Source organism: Cervus elaphus, chromosome 2, assembly GCF_910594005.1.
Source record: "Cervus elaphus chromosome 2, mCerEla1.1, whole genome shotgun sequence".
In the NCBI taxonomy this organism is placed as follows: domain Eukaryota; kingdom Metazoa; phylum Chordata; class Mammalia; order Artiodactyla; family Cervidae; genus Cervus; species Cervus elaphus.
The window spans coordinates 2483487-2511422 of NC_057816.1; the positions used below are offsets into that span (position 1 = coordinate 2483487).

General features: G+C 59.3%; 1 protein-coding gene across 5 annotated transcripts in view; it reads right to left on the bottom strand.

Moving 5' to 3' along the window:
• The window catches only part of CARS1 (cysteinyl-tRNA synthetase 1), a 42080-nt gene extending 15995 nt beyond the window's left edge, over nt 1-26085 (bottom strand). For 3 of the 5 annotated variants that reach the window (XR_006344969.1, XM_043923954.1, XM_043923948.1), the window contains exons 1-10: nt 25977-26085; nt 18410-18658; nt 14421-14515; nt 13486-13574; nt 12885-12981; nt 12406-12504; nt 11432-11581; nt 2204-2344; nt 1919-2007; nt 1200-1321 (exon numbers count right to left, since the gene is read on the bottom strand). Coding sequence is in view for 4 of the 5 variants with exons in the window: in XM_043923954.1 (XP_043779889.1) it covers nt 1200-1321; nt 1919-2007; nt 2204-2344; nt 11432-11581; nt 12406-12504; nt 12885-12981; nt 13486-13574; nt 14421-14515; nt 18410-18658; nt 25977-26001 (1156 nt within the window). In the remaining variant the exon portion in view is untranslated. The remainder of the gene's footprint in view (nt 1-1199; nt 1322-1918; nt 2008-2203; nt 2345-11431; nt 11582-12405; nt 12505-12884; nt 12982-13485; nt 13575-14420; nt 14516-18409; nt 18659-25976) is intronic. The other 2 variants (XM_043923963.1, XM_043923970.1) reach the window with 2 other exon arrangements.
• Between the last annotated feature and the right edge of the window lie 1851 nt (nt 26086-27936).

The following is a 27936-nucleotide window of genomic DNA, read 5'->3' on the forward strand; positions in this document are numbered from 1 at the left end:
ATCACGTTTCAAAAGTCTGGACGTGGGTCCAGTAAGTACTTAGGCTCCATGTAGCTAATGGTGAAATTTAAATGTAAGGACAATAAAATGTGAAAACTGTACCCATGGTCCAAAAAAAAAAAAAAAGGCAAGAAAAACATTTTTACGGCCCCAGAGCTTTCCAGAACCGCGGGCAGCAACAAGTGCGTCTGGTGGTGTGAGAGGGTGAGAGCACAGAAAACACTTATGAATTAAAGACAAACAGGACCCCGCCTGGTCCAGGAGAAGCCTCGCGTCCCTGTTTAACATGCCTGGGTTAGGGTGGGCGGGGGGCCTGTCTCTACACGCGGGTCACTCTCGCGGTGGCGACGACACGCCGTTCCGAGCGGCTGCCGGCGTTCTGAGAGTGTCGCCTGTTGCCAACCTCTGCACAAGGGCTCTCATGTTCAGTGTGAGTGATCATGGTGGACGACGGGCCGCGGTGTAGAACTAAATGCACTCCCTGGCCTGAGTAAGTCTCATACATCTAGAACGAAGCTGTACTTGAAGCATACCATGACATGAAACACAGCCAAACTCTACACAGATTAAACACCGGTACTCAGAAATTACTTTTGCTTTTGTCCACCCCCAGAGCCGAGGCTTCGAGATCGGAGCTGGCTCTGATCAGGGACGGCTCTGACTGTGGCCCAAGTCCCCCACCTTGGTTTCCCCGCAGCCACCTTACAGACGACGGCTGCTCACTCCTGTCCCGGGACGGGGGCTGGCCTGCCCCCACCCGGCGTCCACTCCGGGCCCCTCTGGGGTCTGTAAGTGAGCAGCCCGTGTCTCCTGCCCCTCTGGGTGCCCTGGGGTTTCCCTTCCCAGGCTCCCTGCTACCCCGTGAAGGTGCTGGGTGCTCACTCAGCAGGTCACCGTCTGTGTCCTTTCCACGCCGCCAGGCAGCAGTCCAGCCTGGCCCAGCCCGACCCTTGGGGACTCTGGGTGTCAAAAGATCGGTCAGCTCCAACCTGGACACCGAGGCCTGTCTGCCCCACAGGACGGCACTGTGGCTGCTCACTGCTCTGTTCCTTAGGTAATAATACACTCAAGGGTTCTCTGTAGAAAGCTCCTGAAATCCCTCAAGTTTTTAAGCCAGGGCCCCCGTGAACCTAGGCGCCCACGGCCATGCGGGCTGAGGCCACGGCTCCCCGGCCTCTGGCCCCAGCCGGTCCGCTTACCTTCCCCCTCGTGCAGGGCTTTCTGATCCCCGACGGCCTCGGGCACCAGCTTTCCGTAGCTGTGCCCCTCACTGTTGGCAAACTTGACTGTGTCAAAGTACACGGACCCGTTTGAAGCATAGCTGGAACACAAAGCCGTCGGGGAAGGCGTGACGAGCCGCCCGGTGGGCCGGCCTGAGGACCCAAAGGCCATCGGGTTCTGCTCCGTGCCCTGTGCAGCGGGCAGGCCAGCAGGCTGTTCAACACGGCCACCCAGTGGGCCAAACAGGGCTGTGAGGAGCGGGGCTGGGCCGGGGGCCCCTCACTCCCCAGAGGCCTGGCCCGTGCCCTGCCCCCTGCCCGGGTGACTCTGCCCTGCAGGCCGCCCACGCCTCTGCCTGCCTGCCCTGACCCCGAGCACCTCGCAGTCTGACTGCATTCGGAAAAGGGGCCTTTACAGAGAAGCTCAAGTTAAAACAAGGCCTTCGGGCTGGGCCCTGACCCAGCATGACTGGTGTCCTTGAGAGGAGGTGGGGACCCAGGGAGGGACGAGGGGCGCGTGCCCTCACAGGACCGCTGCAGCCACGTGGTGACCCGTCCGCTGCTCACGTGCCGTGCAGCTCTGAGACGGGAGCCCGGGGCACCACCACCCTGGGCAGCTCCCCGCACCTCCCTGCCCCTCTCCCGAGGAGGCAGAGAGCCGCGCCCCCGGGCACATCTTCCCAGAGCCTCGCACTCACCCGTAACCGTTGTCCACGATCTTCTGGACAAAGTCCACAATCTCTGGCACGTACTCACTAACCCGGGTCAGGACGTCGGGAGGGAGGACCTGGGGATTAGGTGAGGCCAGCTCCAGAAGCCTCAGCACCGCTGGGGCCCAGGTGTCCCTTGCCCCTCCCCCACCCCCCATCCCCCACTCTCTTTTTAAACTGAATTTGCACACAAAATGAAGATGGTCTGGATCCCGTGAGGCCTTTGGTCACGGGGCCCCCGGCCCAAGAGACCAAGGTCTCGGCAGCACTTACGTTCAGGGCCTCCATGTCTTTGTGGAACTCCGCCTCCCAGAATTTGGGCAGTTCGGAGAAAATAGAATTGTCCGTCACCTCACTGCCGTGCAAGGAATCCAACCAGTCAGAAAGCACATCCTTTGCTTCTTCCAGCAACACCTGAAGAAAAGGAAGTGGATGTGTACACCCGCGTGCAAGTTCCAAGGCTCACGGCGGGTGTGGTGTACGCGCGTCCGTCTCCGCCTCACGCGTACAGACGCTGTGCACGGCCAGCACCCGACCTGGGAGGAGACCCAGAGCTCCCGTGGATGGCCTGGCCGTCCAGAGGCTGGAGCTCTGACCGCGTGCCGGGGGCTCAGGGTGGGCCAGGAGAGGCCCGGCGGTGCGGCGGGGCTTCCTGGGGCAGGGCGGGAGGGCACACGGTGTGGTCACCCACTGCCTGGACGCCTGCTCTGGGGGAGGCTCAGAGCAGCGGATGGAGCCGTGGTCCAGAGGCAGGTCTCTGTGCCCAGGCCGCCCCGCCGGGCACATGCCATCAGCTGAAGGCCCCACGTCACGACCACAATGGTGCAGCGTTGGAACGAGTCACGTCCTGTCACTGCAGTCCTCACATCACACCCAGAAACAGCCATCTGAGATGCAATGAGACAGCATCAGGGCTGCGCCCGAGCCCCAGCGGCCCAGAAGCCCCGGAAGATCCAGGGCTTCAGCTCCTTAGCTGGAGCGGCGACGGGTGTGCGGACAGGCAGGCGGTCTGCGGTCCACTGACAGGGACGCAGGCAGAGGACAAGGAGGGGCGAAGGGCGCAGGCAGCCTGGAGGGCAGAGGCGGGCAGGGCAGCCCCGGAGCAGCCCCCAGACAGAGCAGAGCTACTGGGAAACCTCCCAGGACCCAGCTGGTGCCTACGGAGGGCGGGCAGAGGAGGCAGGGCTCCAGGGAGGCAGGGCTGTCAGGCTGCAGCTGGAAGCGAGTTCTGGGCCTGCCCCACATGCAGTGGCAGAAAGCCCACCGCTGCCCGCAGGATTGACACAGAACAAGAGAGCAGAGGAAGCAGGTCTCAATCAAATGAACACCTACATAATTCATGTTTCAAAACACAAATCAAAGGGGAAGTAAAAACCTATTGAGAAGCAGAAGAATAATGTCAACATAGGTGGAAGCAGCAAAAACTTTACTTGGAGGAAAATTTATGGCCTTAAAGGCTTAAACCAGAAAATGAGCTAAACTCCTAAGTGGTGAGACAAAAAGGAACAGAGAAAGAGAAAAGAAGGAAGCGGGTAAGAGAGATGGGGCAGCGGCTGGTAAAAGAGGGACTCGGGTTCCAGCCCCGCCTCCCAAGGTGTGAAAGCCGCCACCCCGTCCCCACGACGGAGTGAAAGGGTGTCACAAAATCAGGAGTCAACCACTCCTGGTGGATCCGAAAGGGAGGGTACAGAAGAGCGTCACATGATGATAGAGGGGCGATTCTCCAGAGACACAGCGACCCTCGATATGCATGCACCTCACGACAGAGTGTCAAACACAACGGGGCAAACACCGACAGAACGACAAGAGGAACAGGTGAATCCGATGTCACAGACGGAGACGTCAGTGGGCAGATCCAGCAGGCAGAGACTCCAAAGGAGCGGCTGAACTCAACACCACCATCAATCAACTGGATGCAACTGACAGCTATAAAGAGACTGCTTCATCAACAACAGCAGGAAGACACGTCCCCTCCAGTCACATGGAGCAGACGCCGCGCCATCAAACACACCCAGAGACACTTAAGAGGAACAGAAATCTTATGGTGTGTGTGATCAGATCACAGTTAAATTAAACTAGAGGCCTACAACAGAAAGATAACTGGAATATCCCCCAAACACATGGAGGTTAAATAACACATTTCTAAATAAGACCCTAGCCAAAGAAGGCATCGCAAGAAAAAAGTTTAAATACTTCAAACTAAATGAGAATGAAAACACAACTTATCAACATTTATGGGATGCAGCAAAAGCAGCTGTCAGGAATCATTCAACAGGAGGCTTCCTGTGTGCTGTTTTGGATCTGTCCTGAATCCTCTGGTTCCTTATTAATTCCTGAACATTCAGGAATTAAGAGGAGAGGCAAGCCTCTCCAGGGGCTGAGGAATCCATAAGGTGAAAAGTAACTATTTATGGCCCTCTTTTGATATGGATCGCCTCTTGGCCTTATGGCCGCTACCGCTCCTTGCTTCCCTGGTAAACTTGTAAAGTCTGGTCTCTTGATCTTTATCTAAAGAAGCTACCGGTATATACACTCTTACAGAATTCAGTAAAGCACCCTTCTTCCATCAGAGCTTGGGTCCCCGTGTCTTTCTCTCTATTTCTGGCTGATTCTCTGGAGCGCGAAGGCCGGCTGCATAACCCAGGGAATATTAGCCTCTTTCCTTCTTTCACTCTCTCATCGTCGACTCCGGACCACCAGGTTCCAGTCCATTAAAGGACTCCGACAAGCAGTGTTCAGAGGAAATTTGTAACACAGAATGCATTTATCAGAAGAGAAAAAAATATCTGAAATCAGGTTTCACCTTAGGAAACTAGAAGAGGACAGCATACCCTAATACCTGAACCAAAGTCACTACAAGAAAACCATTGGTCAGTATCTCTCAAGAACATAGATTTAAAAAACTGTTAACAAAATATTAGCAAACTGAATGTACAGAAGCATAAAAAGGATCATATACCACAACCAAGTTGATCACACGTATGCAAGGCTGGTTCAACTTTACAAAATCAAATAATGTAAATGATCACATCAACAGACTAAAAAAGAAAAATCATATGATCACTTATCAGTATCGTATCATATCAATGCAGAAAAAGCACTGGACAAAGTCTAACATCCATTCATGACAAAAACTCTCAGTCAACTAGAAATAGAGGGGCACTTCCTCAACTTGGCGGAAAACAGCTACAGGAAGCCCACAGTTAGTATCAGACATAAGCGTGGGAAACTTGAAGCCTTCCCGTTAAGATGAGGTGCGATGCAAGCATGTCCCCTCTCATCACTCTTCCAGCGTCGAACTGGAAGTCCCCGCTGATGTGATAAAGCAAGAAAAAGAAAGAAAATAGACACAGATCTTCTTCAACTTATGACAGGATTATAAATCCTTCTTAAGCTGAAAATACCATTAAGTTGAAAAATGTATTTAATACAGCTCACCTACCAAACATCCTAACTTGGCCAGGGGTACCTTAAACGTGCTTAGAACACGTTAGCCTACAGTTGGAAAAACCATCTCACACCGACCCTGCTTTATAACTAAGTGTTGACCATCTGACTTTACAGCGAATCCTACTTTATAAACTCGAATCATGTGCTGAATGCGGAAAGTGAAAACCAGAGCGCGCGTGTGGGCGCGGATCGCTGCAGGTGGATCAGGTTTGTTTAATGGACCGCTGCTCCGTGTGTTTACTTATTCACTCAAGGCTGCGCTGGGCCCTCACTGCTGCACGGGCTTCTCTCCAGTTGCGGCGAGTGGGGCTACTCTCCAGTTGCCGTGCGTGGGCTTCTCATTACGGCGGCTTCTCCTACTGCGGCTCCAGAGCACAGGCTCAACAGTTGTGACCCCACAGCATGTGGGATCTTCCCAGATCAGGGACTGAACCCATGCCCCCGGCATTGGCAGGCAGATTCTCTACTGAGCCACTGGGGAAATCTGGTGCATCAGTGGCTTACCATGGTGATCGAGTAGCTGGCTGGGAGCCGAGGCTCACTGCTGACGCCCAGCACCCCAGGAGGGCAGCAGACTGCACGTCACTAGTCCAGGAGGAGATCAACATTCAAAGCTCGGTTTCTACTGGATATTCACTGCTTTTGCACCATTTTAAAGCCAAAGAGTTTTAAAAGTCGTATTGTCCGGGGTCAGGGATCATTTGCACAAAACTATAGACCAAGACATACATTTGGGATTTGAAATTAAAACCCCAATACCATTTACACTATCTCCTCCAAAATGAAATACCTACAGATGAGTTTTACAAAGTACTTACAAGATCTACACGAGGAAAACTACAAACCTCTGAAGAGAGAAATGGAGAGAGAGTTCACATCTGGGTAGGACTGTTCAATGCTGTCAAGGTATCAGATCTTCCCAACTCGATTTGTAGATTCAGCTCAATCCTCATCAAATTCCTATCAAGTCGTCTCATGGGTACTGACGAACTGAATCTAAAGTTTATAAGGACAGGAGGCAAAAGACCCAGGAAGCCCACACGACGCTGCAGCAGGAGAACAAGGCCAGAGGACCGACGCTCCCGCCTCAAGACGCGCTGGCATGCTACGGCCATCAAGACAGGCGGCGCTGGAACGTCCCCAGCAGTCCAGTGGGTAAGAGCTCACCCTGCAGTTCAGGGGACCCAGGCTCCATCCCTGGTCAGGGAACTTAGATCCCACATGCTGCAGAGCAAGTAAACCCATGTGCCACAACTGCAGATCCAGGCACCACAACAAATGATTGTGGTGATCACAGCCAGAAAAAGGCAGTGTGGGGCCGACAAGTGAAGTGATGGAAGAGAACAGAGTCCAGAAACAGACGCCTATGAATACCGTCAACTGCTCCCTGAAAGGAGCAAAAGCAAGGGAGCAGAAACAGTCTCTGACAAATTGTGCTCAACAGCTGGGCATCACGTACAGAAACCAAGAGTCCAGAGCCAGCCATCACACACTTCAGAAGAGCTGACTCAAACTGAAACACAGACCTTAATGTGAAATGGGAAACTATAATACTTCTAGAAGGTAACACAGGGAAAAAACCTAGATGGCCTTGGGTTCGGCAATGACTTCTTCCCAACACCACCAATGCATGATTCTTGAAAAGTAAGAACTGATAGGCTGGATTCTTCTACAATTAAAATTTTCTGCTCTGGGAAAGACACTGTCAAGAGAATGAAAAGACAAGCCATGGACTGGGAGAAAACATTTGCAAAAGACATGTCTGATAAAGGACTGTTATCCAAAAGAAACAAAGAACTCTCAAAATTCAATAATGAGAAAACTGCCTGACTGCAGAATGGTTCCAAGATGCTAACAGACACTCCACCAAACGTGATTCAAGACGGCAAACAAATACCTAAAGATGTTCGACATCGTGTGTCGTCAGATAAACGCAAATGAAAACAAACGCCCTCTGCATGACTACTAGACCAGCCAAATGCTGACCACCGCCGACACCAGCACCGGCGAGGGGCTGGGGCGACCGGGACTCGCAGCATCCCTGCTGGGGGTGCGAGAGGGTGCAGCCGCTTGCGGAGCTCGCTGGCTTCTTAACACGCTACACAGACTCTCACCACGTGGTCCAGCAGTTAAGCTCCTTGGTGCTCACCCAAAGGAGGTGAAAATTTATGCCCGCACATAACATGGGTGTTTGTAGAAGCATTATGCGTCACTGCCAAGATTTGGAAGCACCCAAGATGCATTTCAGCAGGTGGATGGACAGATACACTGTGGTCCATCCAGACGGGGACTAACCTTGAGTGCTAAAGAGAAACTAGCTCTCAAGCCCTGGTAAGACCTGGAGGAAGCTTGAGTTCGTGTCACTAAGTGAAAGGAACCAATCTGAGCAGGGCACACGCTGCAATATTCCAAGTCTGTGATATTCAGAAAAGGCAAAACTCTAGAGCCAGTAAGAGGCTCAGTGGTTACCAGGGTTTGTGGGTGAGGAGGGATGAACAGGCGGAGTAGAGAGGACTTTCAGGGCAGGGCGCCTACTCTGTGCGAGGACATAAGGGCAGAGACACATCATCACACACGTGTCCAGACCCGCACAAGGTACAACACCAAGAGAGCGCCCAGGGTAAACGGGGGGCCCTGGGTGGTGACAACGTGTCAGTGGAGCTTCACCAGCCGTAACGAGCAGCAGCTCTGCGGGGGCTGACGACCGCGGCGAGGCCCCGTGTGCGTGGGGGCGGGCTGGGGCGGCGAGGGGCACAGGAAACCTCTGCGCCTTCCTGTCCATTTCACCGGGAACCTGACACTGCTCTAAGACACTCTTTTAAAAAGTCTTAGTGACACAGAAAGAGAGGCTCGACACAGCTGGAGGTGGATCTCCGAAATGATCCTTCAATATATAATACTTAAAGTCCAAGGTGTCTTGTGTGGGACTCGACAAGCCGAGGAGCATTCAAAACACATCTGGAGAACAAAACCAGGGTGAGGCATCGGTGCCAAGACGCCGCAACACTCATGCAGGGCGGCTGACCGACCAGAGGAACAGGGCTGAGACCCGACCCACAGCAGAGGGGCCTGTGGGCCCTGAGGATAGCGGGGCTTGCCACGTTTGGGGAGGACTGGAGCCCTACTCACGACTTCTGAAACTAATTCTGGGGACTCCCCTGGCGGTCCAGTGGCTAAGCCTCTGCGTTCCCAGTGCAGGCGGCCCAGGTTCAATCCCTGGCCAGGGAGCTGGATCTTACATGCCGCAACTAGGAGCTCGCATGCCGCCGGATGAAGCCGGGGATTGTCAACGTGAGGGAAGGAAGTCAGAGAAGCAGAAATCTCCCTTACACTGGAAGCAGAAAGAGACGATACAAATGAACTTATTCACAAAACAGAAACAGATTAACAGAGAATGAACTTATGGTCACCGGGGGAAGGAATGCAGGGAAGAGATAGCTAGGGAGTTTGGGATTGACCTGTACACACTGCTGTATTTAAAGCGGACACAGGGAACTCTGCTCAATGCTATGTGGCAGCCTGGAAGGGTGGGGGATTGGCGCGAGAGTGGATACGTGTATATGTATGGCTGAGTCCCTCTGCGGTCCACCTGAAACTATCACAACATTGTTAATTGGCTACACCCCAATATAAAATAAACAGTTTAAAAAAGGTTCACATGCCGCGACTAAGACCTGGTACAGTTACACACACAAAAAAAAAACCCTCAAAACCAAACAAATTCTGGGGGATCAAAGACTTAAACGTGAACTGTACAACTTTAAAATCTTTAGAAGAAAATACTGGAGAATGTAGTCATGTTTCAGGGTAAGAAGAATTTCTTAGGACAAAGATGCTAAGGATAAAAGAAGCTTGATAATGTTGATTGCATTAAAACTAAGGCTCTGTGTTATTAAAAGAGAAGCCACAAATTAGGAGCAAGTGTTTGCAACACATTTAAATGACAAACAACTAGCGTCCAGGAAACAGAGCGATGCTTACAAACCAGTAAGAAGACAAACCGCCCAGGGGAAAATGGCGTGGAAGGTGCCTGTGCAGAAGGACAACCAGGAAGTGAACACACGAAAGGATCCTCAGTCCCACGAGAGGCTAGAGAAATGCAACTTCACACCACGGGAGTTACCACCCGACAGTTTACATCCGACACGCAGGCACGAGCCTCGCCACCCAACGGGCTGCCGCACAGGCAAACCAACAGGACGCCGGGAACACGCGAGGAGGAGGGACAGTCACACGTGAGGACGCCGGGAACACGCGAGGAGGGGGGACAGTCACACGTGAGGACGCCGGGAACACGCGAGGAGGGGGGACAGTCACACGTGAGGACGCCGGGAACACGCGAGGAGGGGGGACAGTCACACGTGAGGACGCCGGGAACACGCGAGGAGGGGGGACAGTCACACGTGAGGACGCCGGGAACACGCGAGGAGGGGGGACAGTCACACGTGAGGACGCCGGGAACACGCGAGGAGGAGGGACAGTCACGTAAGGACGCCGGGAACACGCGAGGAGGAGGGACAGTCACACGTAAGGACGCCGGGAACACGCGAGGAGGGCATAGTCACACGTAAGGCATCCGGTCCACACCAGAAGGCTCTGCAGTGTGGCTGTACCCAGAACCATTCGGCATGGACCAAGCATGACCATGGACGTTTGGAAAGTCAAAGTGAAAGTCGCTCAGTTGTGTCCGACTCTCTGTGACCCCGTGGAGGAATTCTCCAGGCCAGAATACTGGAGTGGGTAGCCTTTCCCTTCTCTAGGGGACGTTCCCAACCCAGGGATTGAACCCAGGTCTTCCACATTGCAGGTGGATGCTTTACTAGCTGAGCCATCGGGGAACCAAACTTCAAGGACCTCTTGGCAGGGACCAAACGTCCTGCAAAGTCAGGAAGTAACACTCATTACTGCAAACCAACACAGCTGCTCCTCAGAATACTGGGCTGAGTTTCCGTATGAGCCGCTTCCGAGGATACACACAAAGAACAAAGAGCAGGGATGTGCACGCCGCGTTCGCAGCAGCAAGCCACAAAGGCGAAAACACTGTTCATCAATGATGGGAAACGCTAAACGGGCTCCAGCCCGCGAGATGGAATAGTACTCGGCCTCAAGGAGAAAGGACCTTCTGACATGTGCTACGACCTGGATGAACCTTGAAGACAGTTTGCTACATGAAATAATCCAGCCACTAAAGGAGGAATCCCGAATGATCCCACGTCTGTGAGGCCCCGAGAGCAGCCGGATCCATGGGGGTGGAAAGCAGGACGGTGGGGCCAGGGGCTGGGGGGTGGGTGAGTGTTTCCCGGAGACAGCGTGTCAGTTCAGGAAAACGAAAAACATTTCTGGAGATGAGCAGCGGATGGTGTTTACTCAACGACATGAACGTTCTTAAAAACGGTTAAGGTGGTAAACTGCATGTTATGCATACTGTACAATTTTAATAAGAAGGATGTTACTGGAATCACTGAAGAAAATTCCCAGCATCACTGTTGGAAACACAGAAACATAACCAGCTTCTGGCTGGCCTAAGGCATCCCCGACCCTGTGTGTGGTCTCAGAAGTAAACGCGGGAAAGCCTCGTCCCCACGCCCCTGTGCCCCCCAACGCCTCACCAAGCTCGGAACACGCACACCCAGGAGCAGGGGCCCTGCAGGCGTGCATCCCGACACGGCTGCACGCCGGCGGGCCTGGCTGCACCTTCCCGGGTCTGGTCCTTTCTGCACGTTCCGTGAGCGGCCAACAGAGGGCGCCGGTGTCGAGGAGAAGGGCCAGGGGAACCCGGGCGCGCTCAGGCCAGAGGAGGCGGGGACCGCGGAGGGAGACAGGGTGTGCGGCTCCGGCCCAAGGACGGCGCTGCGCTCAAGCCCAGCAGACCGCGCTCACGCCCAAGGGGGACCCGCGGCGTCTTCGCTCGTGTTCCCCAGGTGGTGCTGCTACAAGCAGCGGACAGAGACCCCGAGGAGGCCGGAATAACCCTGAGAGCCGGCCCCCCGCGCCTCCCGAGGGCGCCGCCTTGACCGAAGGGGCGAGGCCGCGGACGCACCTCAGCCTCACCTGCACGCGGCCGTCCAGCTCCTGCCCGGCCAGGCCGGCCCGCAGCGCCCCCTCCACCGGCTCCGCGGCCTGCGCCACCGCGCGCTGCAGGCGTTCCAGCATCTGCCTCTTGTCCGGGTCCGCGGTCTCCTGCAGCTTCGCGGAGAACGGCTGTGAGTGAGGAGAGACCACACCGTTAGCCCCGCTCAGCAGAGCCCCGCGCTCCCTGCCGGCTCCACGCGGAAGAGGCCGGTCCTGCCCCCCGCCCGCGGCCTCCGGGGGTCTGGGTCCCCAGGGCGTCACCCCGCGTGTCCCCATGAGGCAGGTGGCGCAAAGGTCGCGGGGCCCGTCCCTCTGACGTGACCCTGGACTGAGGCAGCTGCCCTAAGGCCGCGCCCGGGACACACACGTGTCCCCCATGATGCCTCCATCACAGAGGCCCCACTGCTCAGCCTAGAGGATGGCTGCTAAGCTCTAATTTTATTCCTAATTTTTCTGGCGGAGATAATACATCGTAAGCACAAGCAGTCATTACTGTAATTACTAAAGATGGTGATTAAGAAAGAGAACCTGCCTTATCTGACCTCAAAATATAATAGCCATAATCTGTAATACAGTTCTTTCAAATCAAAATGTTAGACTAGAGACAACTAATTTATTCAGATAACTCTGAAAACCTCCAGGACCACCCACTTAAGCAGCCTGGCAGCTTCGGCCTCTTGGGTCACATGCCTTTGATTCGGTCGTGACTCCATGTGGAAGGCTCCCAGGTCAGCGCAGACCACGGTGACCGGCGCGGAGCGTCCCACAGGTGGCAGGAGTGGTCACCCCCGCCCCGCCCTCAGGTGTCTCTGCTGGCGGTTCTCCCTGCGGGCCGGGGGAGCTCCGCGACGGAGACCTCGTGACCTGCGTGTCCCGGGGCCCGCTGAGGCCGGGCCCTGTGCTGGGCACGGGGTGGACGGGGGGATGTGGGGGCCGGAGCGGCAGGGACCCACCTGCAGGGCGGCTCGCACGTCCTCCAGCAGCTGTGCCGCCTGGGGCTGCGTCCCCCGGTACCGCTCGAACAGGTGGTTCTGCCGGGCCCTCTTGATGATCTGGGAGCAGAGGAGGGAAGCGGGGTCAGCTGGGCGGTGCCTGGTGCCCGCGCAGAGGGCGACCGTGAGCCGGGGCGGCAAGCGAGAACGCGGCTCCCCCTCGTCCTCCTGAGTGGGGGTCAGCCCGAGCCCACCCTCCCCCACGCCCGCCCCAGGGGTCGCTCACATTTACCCAGACTTTCAACAGCATCAAAGCAGCTGAACACAAAGCATCGTCTGCATAAACCGCAAGACAAGTCCCGTGGGGGGGCGGGCGGTTCACACAGCCTGTGCTGAGCTGAGCTGGCTCAAGCCGACGTGGCTTTATTAACTCACCCAAGGTCGTTTCTTCCCTGGGCCGTCCACCGTATTTACAATTTAATCCTGAGAACTGCCTTTACCTTGTCGTCAATGTCCGTGATGTTCATGCAGTAGAATACGTCAAACTTGAAGTAATCCCTCAGCACCCTTCTTAGGATATCGAAGGAGATGTAGGACCTGCAGCGACGGGAGACAGGCCTTTCCAGCGGCACCGCGGCGCGTCGGGAGAGGGGCCCGCCTTTCCAGCGGCACCGCGGCGCGTCGGGAGAGGGGCCCGCCTTTCCAGCGGCACCGCGGCGCGTCGGGAGAGGGGCCCGCCTTTCCAGCGGCACCGCGGCGCCTCGGGAGAGGGGCCCGCCTTTCCAGCGGCACCGCGGCGCCTCGGGAGAGGGGCCCGCCTTTCCAGCGGCACCGCGGCGCGTCGGGAGAGGGGCCACCTCGCCCCACGGCCCCAGCCTGGGCCGGCCCCAGGGTAGTGGGTGGGAAGGACTCTCAGGCACAGGAAGGAGACCTCTGGTCAGAGTCCAGAGGGGCATGTGGGGGCTGCGAGGACTACGTCTGCTTGGTTGTCTGGACTCTCTAGTTTTTCCACAGTGAATATTCAAAGTAAGAAGTTTCATCTTGAAGATGAGAGAATGAAGCTGGGCGCGGCGCCCCCGCTCGGCCCCGCCGCGCTCGTACCTGGCGTGCCCCATGTGCGAGGCGTCGTAGACGGTGGGCCCGCAGCAGTACCACGTCACCCTCCTCCCGTCTTGCGGCACAAACACATCCTGGGTTGGAAACAAGGGCACGACCGTCACGAGGGGCACAGGACCACTGCTGGCGGCCATGAGCGGCTCGCGCACGTTCACAGGGACCACGCAGCTTGCAGAAAGCCGCGGTCCAGGCTGGGGCCGGGGAGCCACACTGGACCCACAACGGTGAGCTCCACGACCCAGGGGCCCGGGGAGCAGGCCCCCTCCTCCCTGGGACTCCACTCACGGACACAGGCCGGGGGTCAAGGAGACGGGTGCCCCAATTCTGCTGCTTTAACAAGAACAGTCTCCATTCATCAGGCGCCTGCTGTGAGCCAGGCCAGAGCCGAGCGCGCTGACTGCCCAGCACTCGCTCCCAGAGCGACGTGGTAACAGCACTTTCCTTTCCCAGCGGCCCGGGGGCCCACACTCCTGGAGGAGCCGGCCTAGGCGTGAGGCCTCCTGCCGGCCGCCCAAGGTCTCAGGTCGGTTCAGGGCCCGCGGTTCCCAACCAGTCCACGAGGGGGACCCTGCCGCCCGTCTGCTCAGGGTGCTGGCCCACGGAATCCCGTCAGCCCTGCACAAAACCTCTGAGTCCCGTCAGCCCTGGTGCAAAACCTCTGAGTCCCGTCAGCCCTGTGCAAAACCTCTGAGTCCCGTCAGCCCTGTGCAAAACCTCTGAGTCCCATCAGCCCTGTGCAAAACCCCTGGAGCCTCTGATCCTGCTGAGCACACCCAGAGCCAGGAAGCCGACAGGCAGGCCCTCGAGGTGTGCCCACACGGGTGTGCACGCACGCTCCCGAACACAGCCCTGCGGAGGACGCTCGCCCACTAGCCGAGGGGTCCTCCAGAGCCGCCCCCGCCCCCGCCCGCGGCCCCTACCTTCCTCCGGGTCAGGCTGTTGTACAGGCGGAGCTGGCATGGCTCGGACCCGGCTGGAGGAGACCACTCGGGCTGTGCACGCCACCCTCTGCCTGCTGGGGGGAGAGCACAGCTGGGTCAGCGCGGGACGAAGGGAAGCCACGGGGCTCCGACGGTGTGGCCCGATCCAGCGCCTCCGCCCCCAACCGCCGCTCTGCTTGCTCACGTCTGAGCGGTACCAGGGATGGCCCACCACACCCACCACGCCCGCTCCAGACACAGGGCGCCCGCACGCCCGGAGGTGCACAGGCAGGCCTCGGGGCTGGGCCGAATGCACCTGGTCACACCCCCAGGTGCCCGCCTGCCACCCCCAGGGGGACGCCTCTCTGGAGGATCTGGGGGATGGGGACCACCTCCAGGCCCAGGAGCCAGGTCAGGCCAGAAAGAGCTGCTGGCCCATGGCCGTGGATGGTCAGCACGGCCTGAGGCCCAGGCCCATCTCCACCAGCAGGCGGCCAGCTCCCCACCACTGCAACATGCGGGTTCCCGGGCAGGGCTCCTCCCTGGTCCCAGAGCCTTTGGGAACAGCCTGCAGGCCACGCCACAGGGCCGGGGGGCAGTGGGGGGTACAGGGGCTCAGGAGCCCAGCCTCCTCCGGTTACAGTCACTGGGGAAGCCCCGCCCTCCTCCCTGACCCCCATTATCTCCTCCTGGCCATTCCCCTGCCCCCTGCGGCTGAGAGTCCAAGCCTCCCACTGCACGAAGGGCAGGCCTGATGGTCTGCGCCGAGAGCCTGGGAGGTGGGTGGGGTTGGGGGGTAGCTGTGTCCCGAGGCACTGGGAGAGACGCCAAGTCTTTACACCCTCCACCCCGACTCGGGTCACTGGTGACCCTCCCGCCACCTCGGGGCACTGCCGCACACCTAACCCGGCTGAGCTCAGCTGCCCATCCTGCCACCAGAGGACCGCCTGCTGCTCCCCCCAAGGGTCACGGAGGCCTCAGCCCTGGGACCAGCTACGGGCCACCCGGAGGATGCACACAACTGACCGACGAAGGGGTGGGAGACGTGTGTGTGTGTGTGTGTGTGTGTGTGTGACGTGTGTGTGTGTGTGTGTGTGTGTGTGTGTGTGCACGCGCGCGTGTACACCCGTGGGTGGGTGGGGGGACAGAGACACCAGCAGACCGGCGAAGGGGTGGGAGACAGCTGTGTGTGCGTGTATGTGTGTGTGTGTGTGTGTGTGTGAGAAGGAGTGGGAGACGGCTGTGTGTGTGTGTGTGTGTGTGTGTGCGCGCACACCCGCGGGGGGGTGGGGGGACAGACAGAGACACCAGCAGACCGACGAAGGGGTGGGAGACGGCTGTGTGTGTGTGCGTGTGTGTGTGTGAGAAGGGGTGGGAGATGGCTGTGTGTGTGTGTGTGTGTGTGTGTGTGTGTGCGCGTACACCCGTGGGGGGTGGGGGACAGACAGAGACACCAGCAGACCGGTGAAGGGGTGGGAGACGGCTGTGTGTGTGTGTGTGTGTGTGTGTGTGTGTGTGTGTGTGTGTGTGTACACCCGCAGGGGGTGGGGGACAGACAGAGACACCAGCAGCTCCGGACTCCAGGCAGGCGCCAGCAGGCTCCCGGGGGCCAGGCCCAAGCCGCAGACACACGGAAGGGCTCCTGTGGTCAGCGGCCATCCAGGCCTCACCGTAAACACAGCCGGCGACTCAGCAACACTCCCGGGGGCCCACTGGGACGCCACCTGCTGCTCCCCGACCGAGACGCTGCAGGTCGCCGCACGAGAGATGCCGCTGCCAGAGGGGACGCCAGGGAGCCGGCTGGAGCTGCCGGGGTGAAGGCAGGGCTCGCGGGACTGAAGGCTCACGCGAGGGGGCGGCAGCGACAGGACCCAGCCGTGGGCACAGGCAGGGGCCTGGCCAGAGGGACGCCCTCCAGGACACGGGGTCACACTCGGACTTCCACGACCCGGAGAGCATCTACCATCCAAGAGCTGGTGAGCAGTCACGGAAACTGGCACTCACAGTCCCCTGGCCAAAAGGAAAGTCGGGAGACGTGCCCAGGGGCCCCGGTTTAATAAGAAGGAAGGGTCGCCAGAGGCCCTGAGGGACCCACTGCCCTGCGCCCGGCACTGACGTTGTCCGCCGGGCGCAGCCCCCCAGCTGTGCCCACCTTTCCTCCAGCTGCTCAGAAACAGCACACACGCCCGTGCCTGGCACCCCCGCCTGGGCACGTGCAGAAACGCAGCCCTGACCCACGAGCACGCCGCCAGCACAGCACGCCCGGCTCACCAAGGCCTGGAGAGCGAGGCTCCGGGCAGGGAGGATGTCGGGGGAGCAGAAGGGACGTGCCAGCCCGCGTTTGCGTGCTCTGGGGGCCACACACACCGCAGCCTCGCAAGAGGGGCGGCTCAGAGGGTCACACCTTGGGGACCCATGGGGCCATGAGCCGCCCTCCATGCGCAAGAGCAGACCCTGAAGCTCCTCTTGGGAGGCAGATGGGGCAGTGGGGGGCGGCAGAGAGCGCCCCAGAGGGAGGGGCTGTCTGGACTCAGCCCTGCTCTGGGGAGGGCGCCCCAGACGCAGCACAGTGGACCCTCCGCACTGGGGCCGCACAGAGGGGACCAACAAGATGGGGGGGGGGTTGGGGAAGGGGCTCGGTCAGAGCCTGGCCCCTCCTGGGTCTGAGGCGCACCCGGGGCTGCTGAGGTCCCGGCCCGCGGAAGACACACACGGGCAGGGACAAGCTAGCCATGGGTACGGTGCCCAGGGGAGGGGGCGTAGGGGGGCTGGGGCCCGCCCGCCTACCCGGCACAGGCTGGGGGACGTCTGAGACACACCAGCGAGGCAGACGCTCGGCCACCGGCACCCAGGGACTTGGCCAAGGACACCAACCCTGAGGATCCTGGGCCCCAGTCCACCAGCCATCCCCTGCCACTCCGGGTCCCCGCTGGCGCCCTGGAGGCATCGTGTCAGGGCACCAGGGAGACCTCCCCGCCCCGGGGAACCCACATCCCCCTTTGCGGGGGCGGACACCCACCCTTCCCAATGGGCGCCTGTATCACCCTCCCCACAAGCTTTAGGCTGGAGGTTGGAGCTCGATGGCCAGGGCAAGGCTGCGCCCCGCCCACCCTGACCCCACCCTGGAGGCCACGCCTCAGGGAGAAGCACCACCTCCACTGGGGAAGGGGTGTCTGTGGCAGGATCACCCCAGAAACCAAAGCCCACCCCACCCCACCCTGGAGGAACACCACCCCACCTCCGCCCCGTTACAGAGTGGACCCGGCAGAGGGTCCCAACGTCCCAGCTCAAAGTGGAAATCACTCACTCAACTCTGCGACCCCATGGACTTTACAGTCCATGAAATTCTCCAGGTCAGAATACTGAGTGGGGAGCCATTCCCTTCTCCAGGGGGGTTGTCCCAGCTGAAGGATCTGGAAGAGGCCCCGCAGGCTGCCAGGCCCAGCAGGGACCACCGAGCCGCATGTGGGCCCCCCGCCCCCGCTCAAGGGGGTGCACACCCAAGCCGGGCTGGGGGGACAGCTGCTCGCGGGCAACGGCCACTGTGGGTTCATCTGCAGATTCATGGGAGGGGAGAGACCACCCAGAAGCCAGAACTCCCCTGCACACCATAAGCAGGGTGGGGGGGAACAAGAGCTCTGAGCCCCCCTCCTCTCAAAGCCCAGAAACGCCTTTGCTCTGGGTGCCCAGGGTTCACACACTAACACTGCCTCAGGATCCGATGGTGGACACACACACACCCGTGACCTCAGGGGAAGACTTAAGGAGAAGCAAGTCAAGTCCCAGCAGGGTCAGGGAGCTGACGGCCAAGGCGGGCCCCCACCCGGCCAGCGGCTCCATCACAGCAGTGCGGGGTCGGGACCCACGGGGCTCGACGCCTCGGGTTCTGTCCTAACCTCCCCTCGGGGTGCTGGCAGGCCCCCCAGGCCAGCTGCTCCCCTGCGGCCGGCTGGGAGGGTCTCATGGCCAGAAGCCGCTCTGCTACTCACTTGCTTGGAGCCCGCAGCGCGGGCCTGTGGCAGGGGAGCTGCCCAGGATCGCGGCCACGTGCCGGAACCAGCGGGCCACATGGAAGAGCTGCGGGTCAGCTGGAGGGCCCGAGAGCTGCCTGAAGGCGTCCACGTCCGCCTGGGACAGGGCGAAGCCCCGCACGTAGCTACGCGTGCTGAGGTGCGTGTCCAGCGCCCGCACCCGGGCCGCCTCGTCACTAATGCCCAGGATGGCCCTGTAGTCGGGAGCTGCAAAGACAGAGGACGCGCGTCAGTGGGCCCGGGGGCTAGGCAAGCCCAGGATCGGGGCCGGGGCTCCCCCTTCTGGGCAGGAGACACCCAGGACGGGCGGGTGCCCGGGGCGGGGGGACAGGTGCAGAGCGGCTGCCTGTGGGCTGCAGGCGGGACGAGGACGTTTCAGAACCAAAAGCAGCTGCAGGAGGCTGTGAACGGTACAGACATGCGAGCCGCACGCTGAGGTGGCTAACCTCACGGCTGGTGATGTTCACCTCAGTTACACACGCGCACACTCACACTCAATCACACACACACCCTGCTAGGCACTGGGTGCCGCAGGGCCGGTGCTGACCGGTCCCCTTACCCCAGGTGGCGATGGGCAGTGCTGAGAACCGCAGAGCTCTCCAAACCCGGCACTGGCCAGGCTTCTAGCGGCCAGGACCAAGCTCCAAGGAGGCCTGCAGACTGAGGCGGCTCCACCTGCCTGGAGAGCAACCGTCCGGCCGGTGCCTGGCACAGGCCTGCCCCTGGCAGGGGCCCGAGGCCACTGCTTTGCCCTGGAGCCATGAGGTCGGGGGTGGGGGGACAGAACCCCAGCCCGAGCGAGGACCAGCCAGCAGCCTTTGCCAGCAGACGGCCCTGGGCCCTGACCACCCTGAGATCCCAGCCCGACCCCACCGAGCCCGCTCGCCACCTCCTCCCCCATCAGTGCGTTGACCCTGTGTCACGGATCCAACTACTGTCCGGGTGCCCTCACCTCCTGCAGGGGGTGGGCAGGCGGAGGCAGGCAGGTGGCGCCAGGCCCCGTGGCCGTGGGGAGGCGGGCTGGTCTTGCTTCCTCCCACAGGCGTGCCGAGCCCAGGAGGCGGCTCCGAGTGGGCCAGCAGGAGCCCGGCCCTCACCCCCAGGCATGGGGCACACACCCTGACCCAGAGCCCTGCAGATGCAGCCGCCTGGCACAAGCCCAGGTCACCGTGATGGGCCCAGCGCAGGGAGGAGCTGCAGGCCAACACGGGCCCGGCCCAGCACAGAGGGGAACCAGGGCCCCGACCAGGCCCACAGGACGCCTGCAAGCAGAGGGCAGCGCGCCCCTGGAGAAGAGCTGCCCTCCTCCAGGTCTCCACGCGGAGACCCTCCTCCACGGCCTGCATGGAGTGGACTTCCCAGGCACAGGGGCGAGACAGAAGCAGGAAGGGGGGACCAAAGCCCTCAGGGGGCCCAGTGAGGGGACCGCCCGAACCCCGACCTCTTCATCCACAGGGAAGGCGTGGGCCCCGGGGACACACCTTCCCCGGGTCCAGGCCCAGGCGTACCAGGGAGACCGGCCGCGTCCTGCCCACCGCACAGGGCGGCCCCGAGGCACGCGGCTCAGCGCCCCTCCAGCCTTGACCAGGTGCCCTCAGGGCACCCCGGGCCACGCCACTGGACGGTCCAGGCCCCCATCTGCAGACGCGCCCGGGGCACTGGCCTCGCAGCACAGTCGCCACGAGGCCTCAGCCCTGCTCTGCCCGGACCCCGAGGCCAGAGCAGCCCCGCTCCTCCTCCAGGCCCCCGTCTCACCAAGCCTGGTCCTCACACCAGGCGGGGGGCCCCCACACCCCTCGGGGCGCCTGCCTGCCTGAGGTCCCCCGGACACGGTCAGCCTCCCTGCTTCCCTGGGCTGCGTGGGTGTCACCCTTCCCACCGGCCCTCCTGGTCACTGCTCCAGGAGAGCCCACCCTCCCGGGGCCTGACCCCTCCTGCTGTTTCATCTCCCCAGAGCGCTAATTTCGGACATACAGACTCCCCTGCCCGCTTTCCTACATTGACTGCATGCTCCTCTCGCGCGCTGGATGAACTCAGCTCAGAAAGCTACATCGAGGGCCTGCCAGCGGGTGGACGGAGCCGAGGGGAGGGCCAGCGCGTCCCAGGGGGGCTACATCGCCCTTGAGCACCTGCCTGCCCCGCGTGGCCCCCCCAAGCCCACCTTCCCTGTCTCTGCTGCAGCTGCCTGGGCCACGACTGGAGCGCAGAAGGGCCAGCCCCGTCCAGGGAAGCCTTGCCCCCCGCGCCCCCCACCTCGTGCCCCCGGAACCACACTGGACAGACAGACTGCCTTCACTCCGGGTGAATGCCAAGGACGAGGCACCCCCTAGGATCCACCGACCTGGACAGTGGCTACCCTGGGCTGAGGGTGCTCCCAGGGCACTTTAGTTCCCTCTTTTCTCTCACTGCCCGCATTTTCTGCAATAAGCACATGTCCTTTTCATAATAAAAACATGTCAAACGTTTCGCCAACTGGATGGCTTTAAAGCACTAACGAAGCAGGTCAGGGGGCAAGGGCTCGACAGGTTCGCACCCCTCCCTGGCTGGGCGGACTCCCTCCCAGGTACACAGGTGTGCACACACACACACGCACGCACGCCTCGTAAAGCTGCGGTGTTAGTGAGCACACTCGTAAACTGTTTGAAGTAGTGCCGGGCGCACAGCCAGCGCCCATCAGCTGCTATTATTACCATTATTATTATTTTACTCGCTTCTGTGTTATTACTGCTTAAATGGCCCTGGGGGAGTTTACCCGGGGATCACACACGCGTTTATTACTAAGCGTCCCATCTGGAGCAGAGAGCCTGCGGGGCAGAGGGCCAGTCATCGGGTCACTGTGGTAGCTGCCTTAAAGCCTAACTTGAGGAAACAAATTTAAAAATAGGTCCACTCTCAAGTGGCTGTGGGTTTGGGCCAGACTGCGGTCTGGCGGTGAGCCCGTGTTGCCAAAGGCGATGAGTGGACTCAGGAGCGGGGCGCCCATCATCTCCCCGACCCCCGTCCCCTGGGACCCTCCCCAGGGAGCCCCACGCACACACACAGCGACTCCCAGCCCCGCGTCCGCCGCCACTCCACTGCGGGGCCATCCAGACACACGGCTTCTCACTGTGGGAAGGCCCTGAACGTGGACCGTGGTCATCACAGTTTAGAAAACGCTTAACTGAACTCACACTGATCTGAGAGCTAGGTGAGGAACCCAAGTCACACAGGCCGTGACCCGCCGCACCTTCCTTCCCCGCGGCCTTTACACCTGCCCGCAGCATGTACGGCTGCCCGCAACTGCCAACAGCCCCCCACCTCCTGCTCCGCTCTGGCCAGGCTCTTGCTCGGGGAAGGCTCAGCACCAAGGCAGCACTGCCAGCTACGAGAAGCACCCGATCCAGGCCCCTCCAAGACCTTCAGAATCGGAACCTGGGGGTAAGGCCGGCTCCCCTGCTGACCTCAGCGGCTAAGAACCCGCAGGCAGCTTGCTGAAGCTCAGACCCCTCCCCGCAGGTCTGCCTTCCTCCTAAGCTCCCAGACCAGGCCTGTTTCTGTTCTGAAGACCAGCCTGGGCGCAGTGGGGGTCTGCACCCCTCCCTCGCCAGCCGCGAGGCCCTGGGAGCACCCGGCCCTGAGGGTCAGGCCCTTCCTTCAAAGGCCCCTTCAGCTCCCCACCTGCGTCTGCTGCTGCCTGTCACCGGGGCCCCCCCTTCGGGCCCATTCCTCTTTCCTGGGGGGTTTGCAGTCTGAGAAGACTTCTGGAATGAAAGCATTTCCCCCACACACACACGAATCTGGGGGACCAGAGAGATGCAGGCATCCTGCACCGGAGGCAACGCCACCCACTCCGGGAGTCAGGGCCCCCCCTCCCTGAGCACAGCCCGGGACGTCCGGATGTCACTTGTCCACACGGCGGCCCAGGGCATCATGTCTCGCCTCCAACCTGGGCTTCGGGGAACAGCATGGCCACCTTCCCCACGGCAAAGCCCGCGCCCGCCCCGGTCCGCCCCACCCCGTCCACTTCTCATGCCCGCTGCTGCCACAGCCCAGGCCACGGGTCACCAGCATCTCAGGCACTTCCTGGTCTCCCTGCTTCGGTCCACACGGGGGAGGGGGCAGACGCCTCGCCAAGGCTCAAAGGCAAGACCCACATTCCGCACATGGCTCCAGGCCCTTGCAGACCAAGGCCTGCAGCCATCGCCCGCCCTCCCCCACCCTCTGGCCTCAGGAACTTGCTGGAAAGCAACGCGGTCCTCAGGTCTCAGCGCCAGGTGAGAGCGCTCTCTGCTGTGCCCTCTGCCAGGCCTCCCGGCCCCTTTCTCCCGTTGCCTCAGCTCCCACTCCCTCTCGGCAGGAGAGGTGGGTGCTTCCTACCTTCCCTGCAGCCAGGCCCTCCCTCAGGGGCAGACTGCAGGGCGCTCCCCAGACCCAGGCGCTTGTCTCTGGGCTGCAAGGCTTGGCTTGGCCAGAAGACGGATGCCCACCACTGTGTCTAGACCTGGCCCGGCAGAGTCTCCGAAGTGACTGCCCATGCTCCACCCTGCTATGGGTGGGAGCAGGGAAAGACTCGCCGAGGTTCTGGCAGATTCTGCAGCCTCAGAGGAAAAGGCCCTGGCCCTGACCCACCTCCGCGGACTTGGGCCAGCTGGCAGCACGCACACGGGGAAGTGACCAAGAAATGAATGGTCCGTGCTGGGCCAGCACTGGGCTTCTGCACTCTGGCCACCCCTTCCTGCTGGACGTTAAGCCCAGGAAGGCCCGACCCCCGGCCTTGCCCCCAGCTGCACCCCCACGCCCAGCAGCGGCCAGCGAAGCCGGTGCCTGAAGCACACCCACGAATGAATGAAGTGACAGACCTACGGAAGTGCCCTGCTGTGAAGAGTATCTCCTGAACGAATGAAGTGACAGGTCCATGTGAGCACACTGCGGTGAACTCTCGGACAGGTTCCCCCCGGAACAGCAGGTGCGAGCTTTCACGGGGCACTCGTTGGTCCCGGGGAGCATCACCACCTGATGCCCGGACACACGTGACTGCATGGCACCGCTGCCCGGGATGGGCCGGGGTGGGAGCGTGGACACGGGGCGCTTTTATCACCACCCAAGGACACTATCTCCCCTGACTCTTAGACTGGAAATACCGGGAGACATGAGTGCCTGGATGAGCAAATATCTGTAGTCTACACACACGTGCATTTCATTTTTCTCTGGGAAACACAGAAGATATAGCCTGCTCCCCTTGTCTGCCTTGACCCACTCTGGAACTGGGGCGTTTGGTGTTAATCTGAACAGAGTCACCAAGGCAGAGTAGCCAAGGTTGCTGCTGTCAGACAGACCCTGGCAAGCTGTGTGATCTCAGACAAATCACTCGCCTGCTCTGAACCTCAGGACTCCTGTCTGCACGCCAAGGGTAGTATTAACCACAAAGGCGTGCTCTGAGGATGATGGACTCATGCTGAGAAAAATGCTAAATGCTCCTCTGTTGTAATGAGGTGGTTACAGAGCATCACTGACTCAATGGACACGAATTTGAGCAGACTCCAGGAGACCGTGGAGGACAGAAGCCCAGTGTGCTGCAGTCCATGCGGTCGCAGAGTTGGACACGACTGAGCGACTGAACAACAACTGTTGGTACGAACAACTTTGAATTCTACTGTACAAAAAATTAAAGTCTACTGCATAAAAAATGCAAGTCTGACCTAACTCACGGCCACCGAAGACCTGCAGGGCAAGGCCTCTGAGATGTGCTCCATCCACCCTGGGGGTCACGAGGGATGAGACTCAACTTTCTAAAACACCCAGGAACGGGCCTCGTGTTCAAGCTACAAAGGAGAAGCTTTAACCCCAGTGGCATCGCAGGGGGACCACCAACTTAAGAAAGACGATACGAAATGGGAAGATTATTCTAAGTGAGGGACTCCTTAAAAATTCTGGGAAGATGGTCACTATCGATGAGTCTAACCTCGAGGGAAAAGAAAGCATTCAGAACCTGGAAACCTAGAACATCTAGAACTCTGGCAGCTGCATGAAGCCCTTACCATTTCATTTCCTGTTTCCTCAGGGGACGGTCCTAGGTTCTTGTCTTTGAGAAAAGCCTAGACAAGGGGTGTATGGGGGGAAGGGCGTCAGCTCTAAAAGAAGAGAGGGCAGAGTGTGGGCTAGGAGCTGTGGCCCTTAATTTTAGGACCAGGACAATCCGTCAGCTGCCCAGACACCTTATTCCCAATCTATGCACCAATCTCCAAAAACAGGCCAATTCTTACTAAGGCTCTGAAAATCTCCAGTTCTGAAGCAGTTAAAAAAAAAAAACTAAAAAACTGAATATGTCTTTTCTGATCCCAAATGAAAAAGGAAGGAAAAGACGAGGAAGGAAGAAAAGAAACACGCTTGGGCTTTCAACCCGAACACAGCACCCCTTTCAGCCAAGGGTTCTTCTAAGTCCTTAGCCTCTACCAACCCCTATAAGGCTCACTGCATCCTCCGAGTGGGGACTTTTTAAACCCACCAAACGTGGGGAAGGGGCAGAGCCCTGCCGGGCCCAGAGACTGGGCTATCAACCAAGCTGCTATTTTTCAGGAGTCTGGGTGGACATCTGAGGGCCGAGGATCTGGGTGGGTGGAGCCAATGCTGGAATCCAGGCACACCTGTGCGGTGGAATGTGGGGTTCCTGGGTGATGGGTACCCCAGCAACCCTGTCATCAGGGGCCTCCTACATTACCGAGTCCAGCTGCTTAGAGCTCCCTGCTGGGAACCCCAGGAGCAAGGGGGACCCCAGAGGCCAGGGAAGTGTGTACAGTCTAAGCAGGGCAGCCAGAGAATAAAAACGACACCCCGAGAGTTCTTCCCGAGGAAAGCTTGACCCGGACTCGGGAATCCGGGGACTACCTGCGCTGTCTGGCATCCCGCGATCTTGGAGGAGGGAGGGTGACCAGGGAACCAGCACGCCCCGGAGGCTGCCTGGGGGCGGCTTGTCTGCCGGCTGGTGACACGAGTGACCCGTGGGGACAGAGCCTGAGACGCTCACGGAACCCCGGGGGCGGCGATAAAGGTGGGGGCAGTAACGCCGCGACCGGGCAGGTCCCCGTGGCCACTGCTTGCAGCCGCAGATGAGCGCCTCCGTAAAACCCCAACCCTTTCCCGTGCGTCCGCGTCCGGCTCCCTCGGCCCCACGTTCCTAAGTGTCAACCCGGGGCCGGGCGGCCCCCAAACGACCCTGGGGCTGTGCCTGTCCCCCCAAATCCCAGGGGGCAGGAGAGGGCAAGGTCCGGCCCAGGGGCCCGCAGGGGAACGCAGAACCAGGCCCCGGGGTCGGGGCGCAGGGGGACCCTGCGGCCTCGAGGTCTGGGAGGGCCTGGGGAGGGGCGGCCCCGGCAGGGCCCGGGCCGGGGTTGGAGGAGCGCGCCCGCCGGGGAAAACCCGGGGGTCCGGGCCCGCCTTCTGCGCGCCCTGGGGCCCGCCCCTCAGAGACCCGGCGCCCCCGGCTCCCAGGTGGCCCCCAGCGCCCCGCGGCCCGAGGCTGCCCCTCCCGCCAGTCGCGCGCGCTCACCGTGCTCCGTAGAGGACCCTGCCATCACCCGAATCCCGCACTCGCCGAGGCCGCCACGGCTTCCCAGAATCTGATGCAACCACCGCCCCGGAAATCCCGCCCCCAAGCCGCCGGCCTTCCGGGATACGCCCGGTCGCTAAGCAACCACCCGCGCACAGACGCCGCTGTCCCCGGGCATGCTGGGAATCTTTTTTTTTTTAACCTCAATTTTTACTCACGTTAAGGAAATCAGTCCTGAATGTTCATTGGAAGGACTGATGTTGAAGCTGAAACTCCAATACTTTGGCCACCTGATGCGAAGAACTGACTCATTGGAAAAGACCCAAATGCTGGGAAATTGAAGGCGGGAGAAGGGGACGACAGAGAATGAGATGGGTGGATGGCATCACCGACTGGATGGACAGGAGTTTGAGTAAGCTCCGGGAGTCGGTGATGGACAGGGAGGCCTGGCGTGCTGCCGTCCATGGGGTCGCAGAGAGTCGGACACGACTGAGCGACTGAACTGAACTGATGGTTGCTTAACAATGTTGTACAACAGAGTGACAGCTATACATATGTACATTCTTCCATTCTTTTCCATTATGACTTGTCATATTAAATATAGTATGATAGGAAATATAGTTCTCTGTTCTATACAGTCGGACACTGTGGATAATCTATATTAAAAAGCTAACACCAATTCCATCTGCTAACAGCAACCTCCCATTTCATCCCTCCCCTTTCCCCCTACCCCTTGACAACCCTGGTCTCTATTGACAAGTCTGGTCTCTATTGGACCAGTCATTCTTTAAACAACAACAAAAAACCAAATGTATAATTACTTTATAATGTTCTTGGTTTCTCTTGTACAACGAACTGAAGCAGCCATGTGTGCGCATACCTCCCCTCCCTTTTGAGCCCCCCTCCCACACACCCTGTCCTGCCCCTCTAAGCAGTCACAGAGCGCCAAGCTGAGCTCCCTATGCTATAGGCAGCTTTTTTCCCCCCTTTTTTAAGTATTTATTTTTTTGGCTGTGCTGGGCCCTAATTGCAGTGACTTTGATCTTGGTTCTGGTGTGCAGGAAATCATCAGTTGCAGCACGTGGGATCTAGTTCCCTGACCAGGAATCGAACCCCAGCCCCCTAACTGGGATCACAGTGAGAACCAGTGGATCACTAGGGAAGTCCCTTCCTGTGCTATCCAGCAGTTTACCACTAGCTAGCCATTTTACATATGGTAGCACGTCAATCCCAATCACAGTTCGTCCTACCTTCCCCATTCCCACCTGTCCACATCAGTCCTTTACATCTGCATCTCTATTCCTGCCTTGCAGATATGTTCATCTGCACTGTTTTTTCTAGATTCCACGTATATGTGTTAATATGCAATATTTGTTTTTCTTTCTTACTTCACTCTGTATGACAGATGCTAGGTCCATACACATCACTGCGAATGACCCGATTTCATTCCTTTTTATAGCTGAGTAATATCCCATTGTACATATGTGCCCTGGAAGTTGTTCTTACTGCTCTGCAGCCTGTGTCCTTGAGCACCCTGCTAAGTGATGTAGTTACACACATACATGTATCCATTACTGTCCAAATTCTTTTCCCATATAGGTTATCACAGAGTATTAGAGAGTCTTTTGTCCATCTTTGACTGGGATAGTCTTCCTGCAGTGCCAGGTCTGGACCAGTATCTGTGAGTGTGCAGAGTGGCTGCCAGGTCCCCTGCCATCATCTGCTCCTACTATCTATGGACACCTCCTCAATGCCAGGCCCTGTCCTAGGTCATGGAGACATCACCGTAACTCCAAGACCAAGGAGTTGCTGGGGACACAGGGACAACCACCAAAGTCTCCTGGCCTCAGCCCAATGTGAGCTCACCCAGTTCAGTAAGCCACCCCCTGGGATCCAGCTCTGTCACGCCACAGGCAGTGCTCCTGACCCACCCTGCCCTGGCAGAGCAGCACTTCTGCTG